We start from the raw sequence: 19,175 nt of genomic DNA, 5'->3' as shown, positions 1-19,175 counted from the left end.
TTCCTGAACATGTCACTGCATTTTGCAGGTTTCATTAAATTAGGCCTTATATTATAATTCTAGTAGTAACTGTTTGATCTTGTAAAAAATATAGACAATTTCATCACCTGCACAAGAAAAGGAAAACCTTTATTTTAAAGGTTGTTACGGCACGACGCCACTATGTGGCCCCTGAACTGAAATGACTTTGAGGCTCCAGATATTCAGCTTTTGAACAGAAGTACTCACGATAGTTGTACAATAGAAATCAGAGCAGGAAACAGTGGATGCAGCTTTGTGTTATCTTCTAAACAAGCAGCAGCAGCAGCTTGAGCCAGGCCTGTTTATTGTGAAGAGGAGCACATTGCTGTGTTGTCTCAGTGGCTTCTTGCATATGAGCAACTCTGCAATTAGCTGTGAGTCTGCAGCCACACTTTCATCATCCAGGCGCTTTCTAATTTCCAACCAATAAAGCAAAAGAGCTTCATGCTTATTTAATCCGGAGTTGAAATGAAGGAGTGCGGGCGCAGACAGATTGTGTTTCACCAACACGGCCGCGGCCTGCCTTCCAACGCCAGCTGCATCTCTTCATTTCGCTCATTTACAAGAAGCCGCTCCACTTTTCTTCATCTGCACACTATCGCGGGCGGAAAAACAGATGCGTGAAATCTGTGCTGATAAAACAGAGAAAGAAAAAGGAAGAAGAGAGGAGACTGTGACATTTCCACCATCGCTGCATCCGTCATCTGATAATCCCGCTGCCAGCGACCGGCCGCAAATGTCAGCAGTAATATGAATAAACAAAGTGAGGCTCCTAATGCGCCGCCGCTCCGACGCGCTCGCCACGAGCAGGAGAAGCTTCCTCTGCTCAGACTCGCAGGAGGAAGATGAGTTCAGCTGCAGGATCAACGTAATTGCAGAGAGGAGCGTTTTTTAGAAGCACCGACTCTTTTCGAAACACGGGATGATCGTAATGGGACTGGTCAGTGTTACTGGGTACTGTTCCAATCTGAAGCTCACTGCTGGATATTCTTACTGATGCACGTCTCGCCACACATTGTGGACTTTTCCTGGATTAAAACAAACTAAGTGAGCAGGTCCACTCCCGGGAACTGCTCTTTGGTACAACAGGAGTGAAACTTGTGTGAAGCTCTACATAAAGCTTTAAACAGTAAAAACAGCTCATGTGATGACATGAAGAATTCCACTGATGAGGACCAGGTCCTTCACTAGAGCCCCGTGTCCACAGAGCCCCTTGGTGCCGGTACGGGTCAGGTCGGAACCGGTTGTTGTGCGTTTCCACTGACTCAGAACCGGTACCAACCGGTACCATTGGTAACCATTTCTCGCTACCCCTCCACTTGGGGTCCCAGGCACAATGTGCCGGATATGAGGGGGAGGAGCTTCAACACTGCCGTCTGCTCATTGGTCCGTGACGACCTGTTCTCCCAGCAAGCAGCCATTTCCAATCAGTTCTTCTGCAGCAATCAGGAAACTTTTTTGAAAATGTCCCGTTATGGCGTCACATCCTGCATGATTACACAACCGTTCAAACATTTCAAACCGAACCCCGTGTAATGGAAACGCGGCACTGATACGGGTCTGGTTACGGATAGCCGACCCCACCCGACCGGCACCGGTACCAAGGGGCACTGTGGAAACGGGGCTTCTGTCTCCTGTTACATTTGAGACCTCAGCATTATTGGTCCCTTTGCATGCAGCGTGTGCGTCGACTGGTGTGAACGTTATGCGGCACTATGATGAAGTTTAGAACAGCATACAGGTGGTTCTTTATCAGTGCTGATTCCAGGATTAAGCCATGATGAAAATCTGTATTTTGCACATTGATACTTTAGATTGAAGATGTTTTTCATTGGTCGTCAATGAAAGAATTAAGAACTGTAATTCATATGGACGATGTAAATATGGTAATGTCATGATTATAGAAGGAATTATTTTATTATTATATAGTATCTATAGTACAAGTTTATCGTGTTCTGGTTACTGTAAGAGTAGAAGAAGTCAGTACGTGATGCGGCAGAGTGGCGATCACACTGAGAGTGCTCCGGTTGACCACTGGTTCTCTGTTTTTACAGTTTTTGAATAAAAATAAATGTGTTGCCGGGGAGACGAGTTGGCCCATCGTTTCTGCCAGTGGACCAGTTACAGCAGGAAGTCCTTCACTGTGAACATTAAGGCTTTTATTGTTGTGGAGATGACTGATCGCTGAAAAGCTGAATATCAGTGAAGGAATTTAACGACATGGAACCTGGAAGTGACAGGAAACGGCACCGGATTTCATTTATGAAGAGAAGGAAGCTCAGACCTCGGCTGAAACGGAGTCCAGAAGCTCCACTAATCCATCTCTTCTACATTTAAGGTGACGTCTGACTTTTATTTTGAACATTAACAAAGAGTCAAGCAATGACAAAATAAAATCTGTTTCAAAAGCTGCAGACTGTCTCAGAAAACTGTATTATGAGGTTTCATCGACATCAGAGATGCTGATGTTAAATTACAAGCACTCAATGCTGGCAGTGTGCAGACGGTGAGGAGGTCAGACTCTTCAGCTGATCGAGAGGTAAAATCAGCCTCAAACTGACGAATGAAGCTCCTCTGGAAAGTTAACCTGGAGCTCTACGGCCACATGCAGCTCTATGGTCCCTGTGTAGTGACTCTACATCCTATCTGTAGTGAATCTACATCCTCTGTGTAGCGACTCTACATCCTCTGTGTAGCAACCCCACGTACTCTGTGTAGTGACTCTACGTCCTCTGTGTAGCAACCCCACGTACTCTGTGTAGTGACTCTACATCCGGTGTGTAGCGACCCCACGTACTCTGTGTAGTGACTCTAAATCCTCTATGTAGTGACTCTACATCCAATCTGTAGTGAATCTACATCCTATCTGTAGTGAATCTACATCCTCTGTGTAGCGACTCTACATCCTCTGTGTAGCAACCCCACGTACTCTGTGGAGTGACTCTGCATCCTGTGCGTAGCGACTCTGCATCCTGCGTGTAGCGACTCTGCATCCTGTGTCGTGACTCTACATCCTGTGTGTAGCGACTCTACATCCTCTGTGTAGCAACCCCACGTACTCTGTGGAGTGACTCTGCATCCTGTGCGTAGCGACTCTGCATCCTGTGTAGTGACTCTACGTCCTCTGTGTAGCAACCCCACGTACTCTGTGTGGTGACTCTACATCCGGTGTGTAGCGACCCCACGTACTCTGTGTAGTGACTCTAAATCCTCTATGTAGTGAATCTACATCCTATCTGTAGTGAATCTACATCCTCTGTGTAGCGACTCTACATCCTCTGTGTAGCAACCCCACGTACTCTGTGGAGTGACTCTGCATCCTGTGCGTAGCGACTCTGCATCCTGCGTGTAGCGACTCTGCATCCTGTGTCGTGACTCTACATCCTGTGTGTAGCGACTCTACACCCTCTGCGTAGCCACTCTGCATCCTCTGTGTAGCGATGCTATATCCTGTGTAGTGAGTCAACATTCTGTGTTGTGACTCTACATCCGGTGTGTAGCAACTCTACATCCTGTGCGTAGCGACTCTACATCCTTTGTGTAGTGTCTCTACATCCTCTGCACTGACTCTACAACCTCTATGTAGTGACTACATCCTGTAAGTGACTCTACATCCTCTGTGTAGAAACTACATCGTCTATGTAGTGACTCTACATCCTCTGTGTAGTGTCTCTAAATCCTCTGTACTGACTCTACACCCTCTATGCAGTAACGCTACATGCTCTATGTAGTGGATGCATCCTGTGTACTGACTCTTCATCCTGTGTAGTGACTCTACATCCTGTGTAGTGAGTCTACATCTTCTGTGTAGTGGCTCTACATCGTGTGTGAAGTGACTCTACATCCTGAGTAGTGACTCTGCATCCTGTGTAGCGACTCTACATCCTGTGTGTAGTGACTCTACATCCTGTATAGTGGCTCTACATCCTGTGTGTAGTGACTCTACATCCTGTGTGTAGTGACTACATCCTGTGTGTAGTCACTCTACATCCTGTGTGTAGCCACTCTACATCCTGTGTAGTGACTCTGTAACCTCTGTATAGCGACTCTACATAATTTGTGTAGCAACTCTACAACATCTGTGTTGCAACTCTACATCCTCTGCATAGCAACTCTACACCCTCTGTGTAGTGACTCTACATCCTGTGTGTAGTGACTACATCCTGTGTGTAGTGACTCTGCATCCTGTGTGTAGTGACTACATCCTGTGTGTAGTCACTCTACATCCTGTGTGTAGTGACTCTTCACCCTGTGTGTAGTGACTTTACATCCTGTGTGTAGTGACTCTACATCCTGTGTGTAGCCACTCTACATCCTGTGTGTAGTGACTCTGTAACCTCTGTATAGTGACTCTACATCCTGTGTGTAATGACTACATCCTGTGTGTAGTGACTACATCGTCTGTGTAGTGACTCTACATCCTGTGTGTAGTGACTCTACATCCTGTGTGTAGTGACTACATCGTCTGTGTGTAGTGACTCTACATCCTGTGTGTAGTGACTCTACATCCTGTGTGTAGTGACTACATCGTCTGTGTGTAGTGACTCTACATCCTGTGTGTAGTGACTCTACATCCTGTGTGTAGTGACTACATCGTCTGTGTGTAGTGACTCTACATCTTGTGTGTAGTGACTACATCGTCTGTGTGTAGTGACTCTACATCCTGTGTATAGTGACTCTACATCCTGTGTGTAGTGACTCTACATCCTAGACTTTACTGTGAATGTTTAAATGTGTTTGAATCTGAAACATTTCAATAATTAGTGTTTAACATTCTGCTGTAGATTTGAAGCTCATTACAGCCGAGAAACAGGAGATTCACAGTGAACGGATCTCCTGACTCGGTGTTTGTTACCATGAGCAGCTCCGTCTCCACGACGCGCTCCGGCGTTGTGGAAATCGGAGCCGGCAGGATGCAGAACATGAATCACAGCAGCTCTTTTTCCCATTAAGGAGAGAAAAAAGCAGGTGGAGTGTGCTCTGTGCTGTTTGCTGTCATCTTGATGGCTGGTGTTGTGAGGCATGGCGGCAGCAGGGCTGCATTGATATGCAAGTGTTTCTTCTGAGGGAGCTTGAACTGTATAACCTTCACTAATGGCTCCCCGGATCATCCTGCTTCAGGCACGCAGCACATTTCTCCTTAACAATACAAAACCCTGGATTTACAGGAATTTACAACTTTTCTGCCCCGCACAGCATCTTCACACAAGTGTGGTTCTGCCTCCCCGCCCCGTACCAGTAGCTGTTCTTGGTCTTCTTGGGCATGCGGGTCAGCGGAGGCTCCAGGCAGCCCAGGTGGTAGTAGAGCTTGCAGGTGTCACACAGGACCAGCAGATGTTGGTCCTGGTTCTTTTTGCAGATGCCACAGCTGCAGGGAACCAGTGCAGGAGAAAAGGTTGAAATTCCACTTTAAAACACAGTTTTAGCCACAACATTTTACTTTTTATGAGTTTGTCTTTCACTTCAGCACCTTCAGTCGTCCTTGTCCTGAGTATGTCAACGAGTAGCAACAAAACTCATTTACCTGCCAATAACTCCGAGGACTCCAACCATTTAAATGCCAGTTTAAATACGAAAAATCTAATATTTTCCATTAAATATATTATAGGGCGATAATGTAGTGCTTGGGTGGTAGTGAGGTGTAGATATAAAAAATCTTCTTGATTGCACCAGTACCTTTATATTCTGTCATAAACTGTCGCCTTTGTGGACAAAAATATACAGACACAAAAGGAAAACCTGATAATTAATCCTGAAATGTCTTAAATAATTTACTTTGGCAACTTCAAACCTACAAAACATTCATTCTCAGGAATATAAGTCTTTAAATGCAAAAGTAAGTATACGAATTCACTACAAAAACCCAAATATTTGACATGCAATAGATAGCAGAGAGCTTTATGGTACTTAGTGTTGGATACTACAAAGATTAGAAACAACATTTATTTGATTTCTCTGGTGTTTTCAATGCATGTGCTTTTCTTTGTCCCGTTTGTGACTAAACATGCTCGATTTTCTTAATACCACTGCCATGTGTGTATAAAAACATGTTTCCTGCAAATCAACATTTCATTCTGAAATTCATGTAATCCTGGTTTTGTTTTATTATGTGTAAATATTGAGCCAAAAAACTGTGTAAAGTACAATGAGTGAAAATGACAGGTAAGAGTTAAACACATGTTGACAAAATAATCTCACAGCTGCAAAACACTGGATTCACAAAAGAAAAGAAGTATAAAAATACACGAGTTGAATGTAAACTCCCCCTGTACTTTAAAATAGCCTCCACACAGTGATGGACGTATGCAGCGAACTCTGTTTCTGCCTGGAGCTTCTGATGGTATTTAAAACACGTGCACCCTGGCTTAACTGCTATTACTTTATCATTTAACCTTTCCGTTTAATCCCTTTTTTTTTCCCAGGCCCGGTATCTTTGCAGACGCAGCGTGTTCACCTGTAGAGGATCGCTGGCAGGCTGGAAGACTTCCCGGGGGTACCGCCTTCCTTCTTGCTGGGCTTCCTCTCTTTGGGGGCTTTCAGAACAGCTGGAGTGTTGAGTTTCTACCAAAACAAGCAGACACACGGGTTTGATCCGTGATCTTAGTAAATAACATCTACTGCACATTTATCATCACCACGATATTAACATTCCATTCAATTTAAGGAAATTATATTTCTGTGGCGTCAAATGCAACTCAGTTGTTTAAAGACACATTTAGAGAGAAAAACCCAACAAGTCCACATGAGCGAGTAGAGGAGGCGGTGGAAAGGAAGAACTCCCTTTAACAGGAAGCAACCCGCAGAGAAACGCAAACTGAACTGTGCTCCACGGGGATTCTAGTCACTGGGCTCTTCTGCAGGTCAAGGTGACAGTTTAAGATGAATTCTTTGTGAGTAATTCACAGAAGAAGTGACATATGTTGATTGATTGTCTTTATGATTTAATAGAAGGTGGCTGGAAGTCAGATGCACAGAAATCTGGAAAAAATGAGCAAAAACAACAAAAGCTGCAGGTGAGAACTGCAGAGGAGCATGTGACCGGGGAGGAAGCACCTGAGCCCGGCAGAGGGGACCAGAGACGGAGCACTTTGAAGAACTAAGACAGAAACTACATCTACTCAGGCCGAGTTACTTCTACATTGAAGAAATATCTCAAAGATCAAGTGAATTAGATCTTCTTCACAGAAGAGAAAAGCCTTTCTGAAAAGGCAGCTTCATGAGGAAGTAGGCAGCCTGGTGATTCACCCTGACCCAGCAGGGAAAGAAGTTCTGTTTCTTCGGAGCGCTCCACTTCAGCTTTGACAGACAGCGTGAAGCGTCATGTGGCGACGTTACGTCGGAGACTCTGACTCCAGCTATGGACCGGATCAGAACCGGTGTGTACATGGCGTGTGTTCAGAAGAAGGACAGACCTGAACCAGAACCAGTAATCGGGTTCTTCCTGGATGGACTGGACTGGACCAGGGTGTAGAGTCAGACCTGTTGACGTGGAGCTTTCCTCTCCTGGTGTGGGGTTGGGGCTGCGGCCTTCACACAGAGCTGTTCTTCCTGAGAGTCCACTCTGTAAATATGGTGAGCCGAGCTGTTGGTGATCGCTGTGAGAGAAGCTCAGAGAGAGGCCGTGTTGTGCTGGTCAGGTTAACGGCAGCAGCAGATAGCTGGGTTCTTCTCCCCTGTATCTCAGGTGCGGCGCTGCCACACGGGTTAATTAGAAAACTTATCTTGTCGGGGCCGAGCCTGTCGCTGAGCGGACGAGGGTTTTCACTGAGGAAGCTCTAATCTGAGTGCTGGCTGCGCCTGCAGCGCCGGGGGAGCGTCCCCGCCGGGACGCCTGATAGATGAGGGGGGACAGGAGACCGAGGCTATCTCTTTTAACCTGGACCACAGTCTTCAGGCATCCGGCCACGAGGAAGAGTCCCCCCCACTGCTGATACTGCCGATACGGAGCAGCCCTAACACCGTTAACACGCCTTATCAGGCAGATGAGAAAGTTTAGAGGGGCGAGCCGGAGCAGTGTAGTAAACATCCAGGCTTGAGGCCGTCTGGTTTGCTGCCACACCAAGGTTCCCACGGGGAAAGCTCGTCCAGACACTTTGTCACTTCCAGCAGACTCATCTTCCTCAATCACACAAGTTTAGAGCTGCTGCACAGGAGCAGGAGGCCTCTCCAGAACCCGTCTGTACGCTCCCGTTGGGTTTCAGCCCGAGAGTAATCCAGACACCTGCAGCTATCTGGAGCTCACATCATAGACAGAGAGAACTCCGGGGGCTTTGTGGGTATTACAGCAACTACACTCCTTTGGTAAACTTCTATTTAAACTTGATGCAAAAGGTCATTTCTTGAACAGATTTCCTCTAAAAAGGCTGTGGACCCCCCCGTGACCCCCACCTGCTGGAGCCACTCGTGTAAATAAAGTAACTTATGACAAAAAGCTGATGTGTAGGAGATCAACTAGAATTAGTCAGAGAAACAATCCCAAATGGCTGAAGAGCAAATAAACTAATTCAAGACATCAAAGTGAAAATAACTGATATAGAAAAAGAAAGGGTGTTCATGATATCCTATATACAAGTGAAGTACAAATGCAAACTTTCTGGAATAAGTTGGATTTAACTTCAACCATGTGAGGTTCATCGTTCCCTAAACTGCTGGGGTGTGTGTGACTTGACGACCTGTGCAGGTGTGACCCTGTCCGGGTGACTTTAGATCCAGCACCATGTGAGTCTGGGTCACGCCTCCAGACGGACCTCTTGTGTGTGAGAAGCAGTGTGTGCAGGACTGTTTACTTTCAGCCTGACGACTCAGCACTTTGTTCTGAAGGATGTTTGGCTTCCTCCAACAATGATGCTGACCAGTGACAAATAAATGATTCACACTTTCTTTCCCCTCATGTTGGGATGAAGCTGGATGGCACTCGTCCCTGGTATAATATCTGCAGCCCACAAGCTGTTTGGGCCTCACAGTGTTTTATAGCAGCTGGTGGGAGAAAGACAGAATGAAAGGGGCGCCTTCAGAGCGTTTTGTTGTGAAGTTGCCAGGATTGGAGAAACTTCCAGGAGCATCGGGAACAAAAGCACTGACTATGTGCTGGAAGAGTGATGACAGTTCCAGTTGGGGACATCAATAACTTCTGCAAAGACATGAACGGGATGACAAATAGGAGATGAAAATGTGTCAGAGAGATGACACAGAAGCATGCGGCGCTGTGACTGATGTTGCTACTTAAAGCGTGCATGTTCATAATTAGGTGATTTATGGTGGTCATTGCAGATTCAGCGCCAGTCTTCTCACTTCCTGTCCGTTCTGCTGCCTCGCCACCACATTAACATCATTTGACCATTTATCTGCTCGCACTCTCTACCAACACACTTTTAATAAAGCGTTTTATGGATTTGGCAGGTACTTTTAGCACATAAAGCCTGCAGCATGGGATATTTCTCCTCTCCGGCGTGTTAGCAACAACCTCTGATATCCACGTGGCCGTGACTGCTATCATCTCCACCAGGAGGAGAGGCCTTTCAAACAACTCAAATCACCACAAGCAATCTCACGGTAGTTTCATCAAAACTGTACAACTCCTCCCAGTTCATTATTACAGTCTTGCAGATTTGTTGAAAGCAAAACAATACTTATTGTTTAGGACTGTTAACATCAGGTGCGGAGCGGCGCATTGCTAGCTGCGTTGCATCGCCTTGGAACTGCCCTCAGCTCATTTGCATAAAGTTGCATCCCCCTGACTTTATGCAAATGAGGTGAAGGGAGCGGATGGTCTGGCTCATCATGAAACAGTTGTAAAACATCTAAAGGAGCTGTAGCGGAACCAAACCAGGACAGATTCAGCAACTGCACAGCTTATTTCTTGCCTCACCGCGGCTAGCAGCTAGCGACTAGCCACTAACGGGACGAGTATAATCTTTGAACCCCATGTGATTTACAAATGACCCTGTATTTCATTATAAATCTCTGTGGTGTGTTGTCCTGCAGCGTGGGTGTTTGTAGATGACCCCATGATCGTTATTTATTTATTTTTCATGTGAGCAAAGGATTGCTATGCTATCACCATGACTGACAGTTCCTGTAGCCAATCAGCATGCGCCTACCCTCTGTAGCAGTCCAAATCTCACATGTACTCTCCCGAGAGGAAGTTGCCTTACGAAAAAGTGACAACAAGCTCTACTTTTGATTTTTTTTTTATTGATTTAAAGACAAATTAAGGGAGACTGGATATGTGACAATACCAGGTGATGAGTCCTTTAACATGAACTGTTGGTGTTTAATAAACATATTATACACGTACATATTAATTCAAGAAAAATGATCATTATGGCTAGTGGAGGAACTTGAAAAACCTACTGCATCATTGTGTGCTTGATTTTAAATTTAATTTGGTTTGTTTTCGAGAGGCGTCTAGCTGCAGGACCTCCAATCTCAGGCATTTCCTGTGCAGTCTCCACGGTGAGGCTCCCTCCTCCACTGTGAGGCTCCCTCCTCCACTGTGAGGCTCCCTCCTCCACTGTGAGACTCCCTCCTCCACTGTGAGGCTCCCTCCTCCACTGTGAGACTCCCTCCTCCACTGTGAGGCTCCCTCCTCCACTGTGAGACTCCCTCCTCCACTGTGAGGCTCCCTCCTCCACTGTGAGACTCCCTCCCTCCACTGTGAGGCTCCCTCCCTCCACTGTGAGGCTCCCTCCCTCCACTGTGAGACTCCCTCCTCCACTGTGAGGCTCCCGTCACTGTGAGGCTCCCTCCTCCACTGTGAGACTCCCTCCTCCACTGTGAGGCTCCCTCCTCCACTGTGAGGCTCCCTCCTCCACTGTGAGGCTCCCTCCTCCACTGTGAGGCTCCCTGCCTCCACTGTGAGGCTCCCTCCTCCACTGTGAGCGTAGCATCAGTTTAGCCGGGGCCGGGGCTTTGGCAGTGGAAAGACAAAGAACTGGTGCTAAGTCTGGCCCTGGCTCTGAACTAGCACCTGGTTCTTTCCGGTGGAAAAGCCCCCAGAGTGGAGGTCCTGCAGCCAGACACTCTTGTTGTTTTCAGGATGTGTATCAAACAGAGTAATACCCTTGAAAGCCTGTGGGGGCAGTGTGGAGCATGGTGAGGACTTAATATTCCAACATAAAACGCGCTCACATGAGGGGCGGAGTCTCAAAACAAGTCAATGGAAACTATAAACTAAAGGAAGAGCAGTGAGGAAGCTCTGCCCGACACGTCTGTGCCGTTATAAATTGAAACTGAGTGATCACAGTGCCTAATAATTAATATTGTATGATCTCAGTAAGTTACGCAACAACAGAGTCAGACATTTTCTGCCAGCACTACCTCCCGGTTTTGTTTGTGACAACAGTGTTGCTTTCGGCCTGGCTGATGTGACTGTATTCTTTATATTCTCAGAGTAATCGCTCCTCCAATATGTAAGCTGAGCTGCAGGGTTTCTCCAGCTGTGTGACTGGTCAGATGCTGTAAACTCCGCCCCTTTCATGTGAAGATGCACTGATCCTGATGGAAAAACCCTGGACTGAAATACCGAGTTGATAACCTGCTTGGTGATAATGCGTATCAGGATTGTGACAGCGGGTAAGTCAACCAGGTAACATAGACACACCTCCTCTCTGGAGACACATCCTCACTGTTATTCTGTCAGAATAAAGGCCCAGTCAAAAGAAGAGTCGGTATGTCAATTCATACACAACACAAGAGAAAGTGCACAGTCGCTACGTTTACGGAAGAATAAAAATAAAGAAAGGAGTATTTGGAGTGACATGGTTATTTGCTGATTATTTACAGATTCATCACAGTAGTAGTCCAGATCAAACTGGGCTTTATTGGCCCCTAAACTAAAAACAGCGCTGGATTATTACCATTTTATTCCTGAATCTTCAAGATGACATGTGAATCGAGGTTCTACTCTCTGCACTGTTCCTTCACATGTGTCTCTCTGCGTTACGCAAGACGCCGCTCACCTTCGTTAAATAACTTCAATGTGGCGAAGGTACGTCTCGGCAGGGCGTTGCCATAGCAACGGGAGAAGAGCTCATTTCACGGCGAACGACAGATTAATCGGCTAGAGACTCCGGATCGGCCCGTATGAGCGGGTCCTGCTGGTCCTTACCTGGCCCAGGATGCCCCCCATCAGAGTCCACATGGCCTGGCCCTCGCCGCGCAGCTCGCCGTTCACGTTCAGCAGCTCCTCCAGCAGTTCGCACAGCTGCAGACAGAGGGACGCCAAGATGAGACCAGGACAGGCTTCCTCACATGGCGGAGCAGAAAGACCACACACTGCTCTCCTTTCACTTCCACCTTAAAACAGGTTATTTCAGCCCGTTTAACTTTCAAACATCTTCCAGCTGTTTTTGACATTTTAATGTTTTAGCTGGATTTAAATTTTTTTTTAAGACATTTATAGGTTTTTGCCATTTTATCTGTTTTTGGCTTCTAACCCGTTTTAAACATTTTTAGCAGCTTAATGTTTTTGCTATTTTCCCCATTTAGAGCACTTGATTTCAAGCACCAATGGTACCAACTATAAATCTTGTACTTGTCACAATGACAACAAAGAATCTATCTATCGATTTGATCCCTTTCAAATGTTTTTGTCGTTTAAACCATATTAGCATTGTTTTGGACATTTAAACTGTTTCAGCTAATTTAAGGTGTTTTAATTGTATTTTAGATCATTTAATTGTTTTTGGCTGTTTAAGCTGTTTAAACATTTTTGATTGATTGTTTTAGCCATTTTCTCATTGAAGTTATTTTAGTTTTATTTAAGCTGCCGTATTTAAAGTCATTCAGCTGTTTAAATCTTATTCTGCTTTAACCTTTTATTGTTTTCAGTGGTTTTTAATACTTTTTAAAATTTGTTTTGTTGTATTTTAGCTGTTTTAGCCATTTCTGCCTTTTGGTAAAGAGAAATTGAAGGTCCAGATCTGGAGGAAACAGGAGATGTTTATTGCTGATGGAGTTCTGGTGTTGTTGGGAGCCGATGTGGGGGTTTGGGTGGGCTGCCAGGAGCCCTGATGTCTGTTAGAGGGGGGGCCATGGTCTCACACTTTGAGAAATCCTGTGTTGAGGTGAAAAATAATAGAAAGCCATAATGAGTCTCTCTAACCTGCAGTCATATTGACTTTAGAGTTACTGCTGGTAGCTACACGCAGGAGGAGGAAACAAACAATGATATTTCACCGTTCTTGTACCGGGAGTGTATCCTGCTGTAGGGTTAGGTTGAACGGCCTCATTTTTAAACATGGATTAATACAAATGTCAGGGTGGTTTTAATTAGGCGGGGTAATTAGGCTTCCTTGCCTCTGGTTTAGAACAAGGAAGCTCTGATTTAGCTGATTTTCTGCTAACTGTGCAGGCAAGTGCTGCAGCCCCCGTGTGGGTCCGTGTAACAAAACCAAGCAGAACTTTAAAAGCCACATGGTGCTCGAAGCAGCTCGTATGAAGGTGGTGAAGCTTTCAGCGGCTCCAAGCTTCTAATATCGCTGCTGATCTTTGTGTCATGAGCGATTATGCTGCTGCTCTCCACCACGATCCATCAGTCAAAGCCCGACCTGCATTTTCCCCATGGCCGCATCCGCGTAAGAGCAAGTCAGGCGTCGCAATTAGCAACACACACTCCATTAATAACGCTTAACACGCGCGGTGGAGAACTGAACGCAACATTAACTCCCCCGACTTTTAGTCCGCTGTTGTATTGCCTCGGCCGTGTTGACAGATGGAGCGGCGGCCTCGTCGTGTTGGAGGGCAGCCGGCTTTTTTATCAAACCAATCTAAAGCTAATGTGGTGAGAGAATTCCACATGCTAGGCTGAACATACAGACAACAGCACGAGGATGGAGACGGCAGCACAGTGTAATAGCAGCGTAAACCCCTGCACGCGCTTTGAGCTTTAATTAGAAAAGGAATGTGCATCAATTCTTGGTATCTTAAGTCAGGGGACTTCAACATTTTCAGGCCAAAGACCCTGAAACCGATGGAGAGACGGAGCGGAGACATGGTGTGAGAGAAGAAATGATGTTCTGTATTAAACTGGGCCAAGTGCCATGTAGGAACAAACTGTGGCTCCTGTGCATTCAATACTAAGCTATTCAAATAATACACAGATTCATATTTTCATGTTTTTCTTTTAAACATGTGCGAGGTACACAGAGGCCGTAGAAACATGCGCCTTGCATGAAACACAGAGCGATTTAAATAATTGACCGACTCGTGTGTTTATTTGAACCAGACGTGTAGAGGGGACAGTGAATGCTCACGCCGTCTGGGGAAGACACACGTACTCCCACAGTAGTACGACGTCTGACCCTGATGAGTCGCACACAGCTGACCGAACCCTGGACAGACGGTCGTCAGGCAGAGCGTCTCATCAGCCTCAGGCTGTCGCTCCACCTGGAGAATCCACTGTCACAAAGATACGTCGCTGCATAGGGCAACGCGAATGGCAGAAGCTGGGCGTCCTTCGACACTCCTGTGGATTCATCCAAACACAAACATCAACCTCAGCTCCTCTATCAGTCACGCCTTCGCACTCCTCACTACAGAGAGGGCTACAGGGTGGGCGTGTCCCACACCAAAATAGTTTTCAGCCTTTGATGCAGGGTGGCGTGGTTTGGTTGGTATAGTGGTTGTCTCCCAATCAGAGGGTTGCAGGTTCGGTTCCCATCGCCACCTCTCCACATGGTGAAAATTACTGAAACTTTAATTATGAAGTCAAAGTGGATCCTGTGTGTTTATCAGGATTTTAAGGTGAATCTATTTATCATTTGAATTAGTTAATGACAATTTATGTGAATGAAGCCACTTTCAAAATTGCGTCATGAGCAGAGGATGAAATCATAATTCTTTACGGTTCAGTCGTTTGTCTTTTACAAGAAGTGTCTTCACATGTTGATATCATAATAATAAATTTTATGAAATGTGCAGCACGAAGACAAATTTTGCTTTAACAGATCAGAATACAATAGAATTGAAATCATATTGCTAATAAAAACCACAGGATCAATTTAAAGTCAACTGTCATACTTTCCTTGTATTCCCTTCTTAAACAGCTTATTAGTTTGTTTTGACCCAATAAAAAAGGAAAGAAACATGACATTTCCTATTTTTTGATTGGCTGAGCCCTGCAGAGTGTGGGACCGCACACTTTAGCTCTGGAGCTTCAGCACGGCTCATCTTTAATGCAGCCCTGGTTATTAGGAGGGCTGGTTTTAGTTTAATAACCAACAGCTTGTCTCGTCCGTCACCGTGATGTATATTTTTGGTAGTTGCAGATTAAAACCACAAATCATGAAGGACGCAGCTGCAGCAGCTGGTGGGTTGCTGACGAAATCATATTAGAAGTCCTGAATTAAAAAAAACAAAACAAAAAAAAAAGATGTGTATTCTTTAGCACCCTGTGGATTTGGGGTCGTGTGCTGGCTGACCTTGTTGTACTCCACGTGCAGCTTCTCTTGCTCGCTCTCCAGCTTGTCCTTTAGGCTCTTCTGCTCTGAGATGTTGTCCTGGATCTGGATCATTCGCATGTTTCGCTCTGAATATCAATGGGACAAAAATCAATGGCACGATCACAATCTATACATCAGGAAGGAAAAAAGAGAGCACATGAGAGTGTTCTGATGGCAGATAGCCCCCGCCCCCCCGCAGGCTGATGGAGCCGGCTTTCAAGGTCACTTCACTCCAGCACAGTTTGATCTAAGAAGAGTCGATGCCCTGACATGGAATCATCCCTTCACCTAAAGCATTTAATGAGTCACTGTTTTACAAGAGGACTTTTCGGGGGAGAAACACTGAAACCCACTGTGATTAGGAAGAGGGACAACATGAGAACTTTGGTTTAAAGTAACTCACGAAACCCCAACAATGGAGGCGGTTTTCAATGAAACCTTGAAACTTTCGTTGTGTTTTGGCCAGCACACCACTCTTTGGTGCCAAACTCCAAAAACTGCCTCCAGGGTGCAACATGTGAGTCTTAGACTTTAGTGTCTCCATGTCCACAGGGGAACCTCAGCACATGAGCACGATGGTCACAGTGCTTGTCGATCCACAACAATGACAGCCGAGAATGTTTGTTCTGCTCGCTTTTACCAAAAGAGTGTGAGTGGTAGGCTCATCCTTAGCTCTCTGAGCTCATCCTCATTGACCCTGCAGGGCGGCTTGGAGCTTCGGCTGTCTGAGCAGTGGACCTTTGGTGGTGAAACTGGAAACTGAATACATTTTATTCTCATAAACTGACTTATTATGAGTATAATCTTCGCTTGCTGGGTCGAACAAGCACACATTAGGAGCCGATGGTGGTTGAAAAGAGAGTGGATAAAAAGCTGGAATCAAAGCGCCAGCAGGGAGGAGGAACCCGAAAGAGACTGTGGCACAAACACAGATAACGCCGTGTTTCCATCTCAGGGCCGACAGCCCTGAAGGAGGACAGAGGAGGACGCTAAAGAAATCGTTTCGTCTGTCCCAGACTGTGGTTTCTCCCTGAAGTCACCCTGACAACATCAGAGAGGGCAGAGTGGAGCGAGAGGGGAGAGCTGGACCCTCTGGGCGGTCTGACAGCTCTCCTCACACCTGACCTGACCTATTACTGAGCTTTGTTTTCACCTGCTCTATGAAAACTCTGCTTTACTTTAAAGACTGTGAATATGGAGGTGGCATGCGCCAGATGCCAGATTGGATTACACAACTTTCAGTGAGAGTGAATGTCTATTCGATTCTATCTTGAGGAGGAAAAGAACAAAAAGAAAACAAGTTTTATTTGTGATACAGTCCCAGAATCATCATCCAAAAACCACCCTGGTAAGATCTTTGATTCAAATATACCACAGCTTCATCAAAACACATCTTATAATCAAATAAATAAAATGATCCTCCTCACTATTTACTCAGCAGCTCTGAAACCTCTCTACCTTTCAGACCTTCTGTGAATTTATTTAATTTACTTAGTGACCACACATATTCTCCACTTCCAATCTATCTTTTCTTCCTTTTAAAGGAGGTGATGTAATGTTCATAAAGATCTGGAAACAAAAGTGCTGCACTAAGCGAAAGATAAGCAAACTCCTCCGGATGATTTGAAATCCCTGCTGATTAATAGCGTGTAGATATGACTACGGTTGTTAAACCGGGAGACGACGCGAGGTAAAGAGTTTCCTCACCCAAGTAGTAGTTGACGAAGTCTGCGGTGAGAGCGGGCTGCTTGTGCTTCCTGCGTCCGTCGATGCTGGCGTTGGTGTCCGACGTGTCCACAGGGAAAATGTCGGTGCTGATGCCCATCAGCTCCGCCTTCCTCATCAGCTTCCTGATGGCCGAGGCGCTGGAGGTCAGAGGCCGGGGCAGCTTCTCGCGGGGCACCCAGGCCTGAGGCCGGGTGTTCCTGGAAAGCTCCGCTTTGGCCCGGTACTGCTGCAGGCGGGTGGTGATCCGGGCCTGTGGGTGAGACACCCCCAACTTCTGACAGTAAGTCTCTGGTTCACATTCAGAAACTGTAAGTCTGCAGCCTGGGGTGTGGAAGCTCTTTCTGGATCTGCCACTGATGTGAGGTGTTCGGGGGGTTGGACTGAGCTTACCTGGGCTTCAGGAGTGAGCTGCTTCTCCCTCTCCTGCACTGAAACCTTACAGTAGGACTGCAGGGCCAGGTAGTTCTTCCTCTTCCACTTCCGATCGAAGCGGTCTGCGTGTTGTTTGCAGTACGCAAAGAAAGGATCTGCGATATCCTGAAGAGACGAGCACAGGTTTATCTGCTCATTAGATCAATACAGGAAGAACAAGAAGGATCTGAGAAAGCTTTTATTGTGGAACAGGAGTAAGAAAACCACCAGTTCAAAGGTTCAAAGACTTTACAAATGTCCCTTTGGTTCATTAGGGGGCAGTAGTAAGTCACTGTGGGACCCAGTTTGTCTTCAGTCCACCTATTTTAAATTTCTGTCAGACGTTTAGTAGTTCGCTTTTAAATTCTTAATTCTATTCTTTGAGGTTTCTTCTTCAAAGCAATAGAGATCTTTTCCTCAGCCCTACTTTACCCCAGCTCTGACTGGGACCTTGAAGCCGGGCTAGTCACCTCCTCCGCTGCAGCCTCGGACAGAAGCCCCTCCCTCTGAGCGCAGGTCACGTGGAAGTAGGAGCGACACATCCCCGCGTCACAGCTGATGCACACGCCGGTCCGGGCGAAGCGGGCGTCCTCACAGAAACTGCACTCCTACACAGGACGGAGAGCAGCAACACTTCAGAGGGAACAATCACGTACAAACCAGAAACACTGGGAGGAGTTCAGCTTCGCTATGAATACTTTATTGATCCTGTCAGTGATCAATACAACAGGATTATAAGAAAAAAACTGAATTAATGCATCATTGGACTTCCGAGAGGCGAGTCATCGCTCTTCAGAGCTCTTCAGAAAGTTACACTATACAAATGTATGATAAAATCGAATCTTGATTTTTGATTAGAGTTTATGAGTAAGAGAGAATGACAAAAACTCAATCTCTTTGCCTCTGTCTCCCGCTCTCCAACAGAACAAATATTTGGGGCTGAAACGCTTTAAAAAATAACATTGAAAATAGTTTTGCCCAGCTTCTTGCATGTATTGGCTCTCTGTGACCTCTCATAACCTAGAAGCCCAAATTTTCTAATTATTTATTGATTTATTATAATTCCTATATTTGAAACCATCTGACAACAAATTCTGAAATTTTATCTCAAAATACATACATTAGAAGTATTTTCTTTTTCACGGTTTTTTAATCAAATATATTTAATAATGTAAACGCAAAACATGAACCACAAAACACTGAGTGTCTTACATGATATGAGTGGAGGATTGTACAATGCATACTTGACAAATAAAGCTATTTCAAAAAGTAGGAAACACAACAAAAACAATGCAAAGAAACATGGTCCTTTTCCAGTTCTCCCAGGTTTTGTCAAATGCTTCTTAATGAAGTCAATCTTCATCAAGAGTCATGAGAGCACCATCTCAACATTTTGCTCTCTTCCATCCAGCTACCTTCAGAAATAATATTTGACCAAGTTTTGAGTGATGATGTCATCCATTGATTCCCAATTCCATCAATTTAAATCAGTCTTTTGTCCCCTAATCATGCCTGTACTGGAATTTCCCCAAAGATACTCTCTTCAGTTTCTTTCCTCTTTGCAATGACGTC

General features: G+C 45.6%; 1 protein-coding gene across 14 annotated transcripts in view; it reads right to left on the bottom strand.

The window, feature by feature from the left end:
* The window catches only part of phf14 (PHD finger protein 14), a 118,727-nt gene that overhangs the window by 69,700 nt on the left and 29,852 nt on the right, over nt 1-19,175 (bottom strand). For 4 of the 14 annotated variants that reach the window (XM_080485182.1, XM_080485189.1, XM_080485195.1 and 1 more), the window contains exons 7-13: nt 18,074-18,211; nt 17,583-17,729; nt 17,172-17,466; nt 15,444-15,550; nt 12,131-12,226; nt 6,476-6,582; nt 5,258-5,389 (exon numbers count right to left, since the gene is read on the bottom strand). In XM_080485182.1, coding sequence (XP_080341308.1) covers nt 5,258-5,389; nt 6,476-6,582; nt 12,131-12,226; nt 15,444-15,550; nt 17,172-17,466; nt 17,583-17,729; nt 18,074-18,211 — 1,022 coding nt within the window. Of the gene's footprint in view, nt 1-112; nt 649-5,257; nt 5,390-6,475; nt 6,583-12,130; nt 12,227-15,443; nt 15,551-17,171; nt 17,467-17,582; nt 17,730-18,073; nt 18,212-19,175 lie in introns of those variants that run through there. The other 10 variants (XM_080485188.1, XM_080485190.1, XM_080485194.1 and 7 more) reach the window with 4 other exon arrangements.

The sequence above is a fragment of the Lipophrys pholis genome, assembly GCF_963383615.2.
Source record: "Lipophrys pholis genome assembly, chromosome: 17".
Taxonomy (NCBI): Eukaryota; Metazoa; Chordata; class Actinopteri; order Blenniiformes; family Blenniidae; genus Lipophrys; species Lipophrys pholis.
This window is presented reverse-complemented; position numbering and strand designations above follow the sequence as displayed.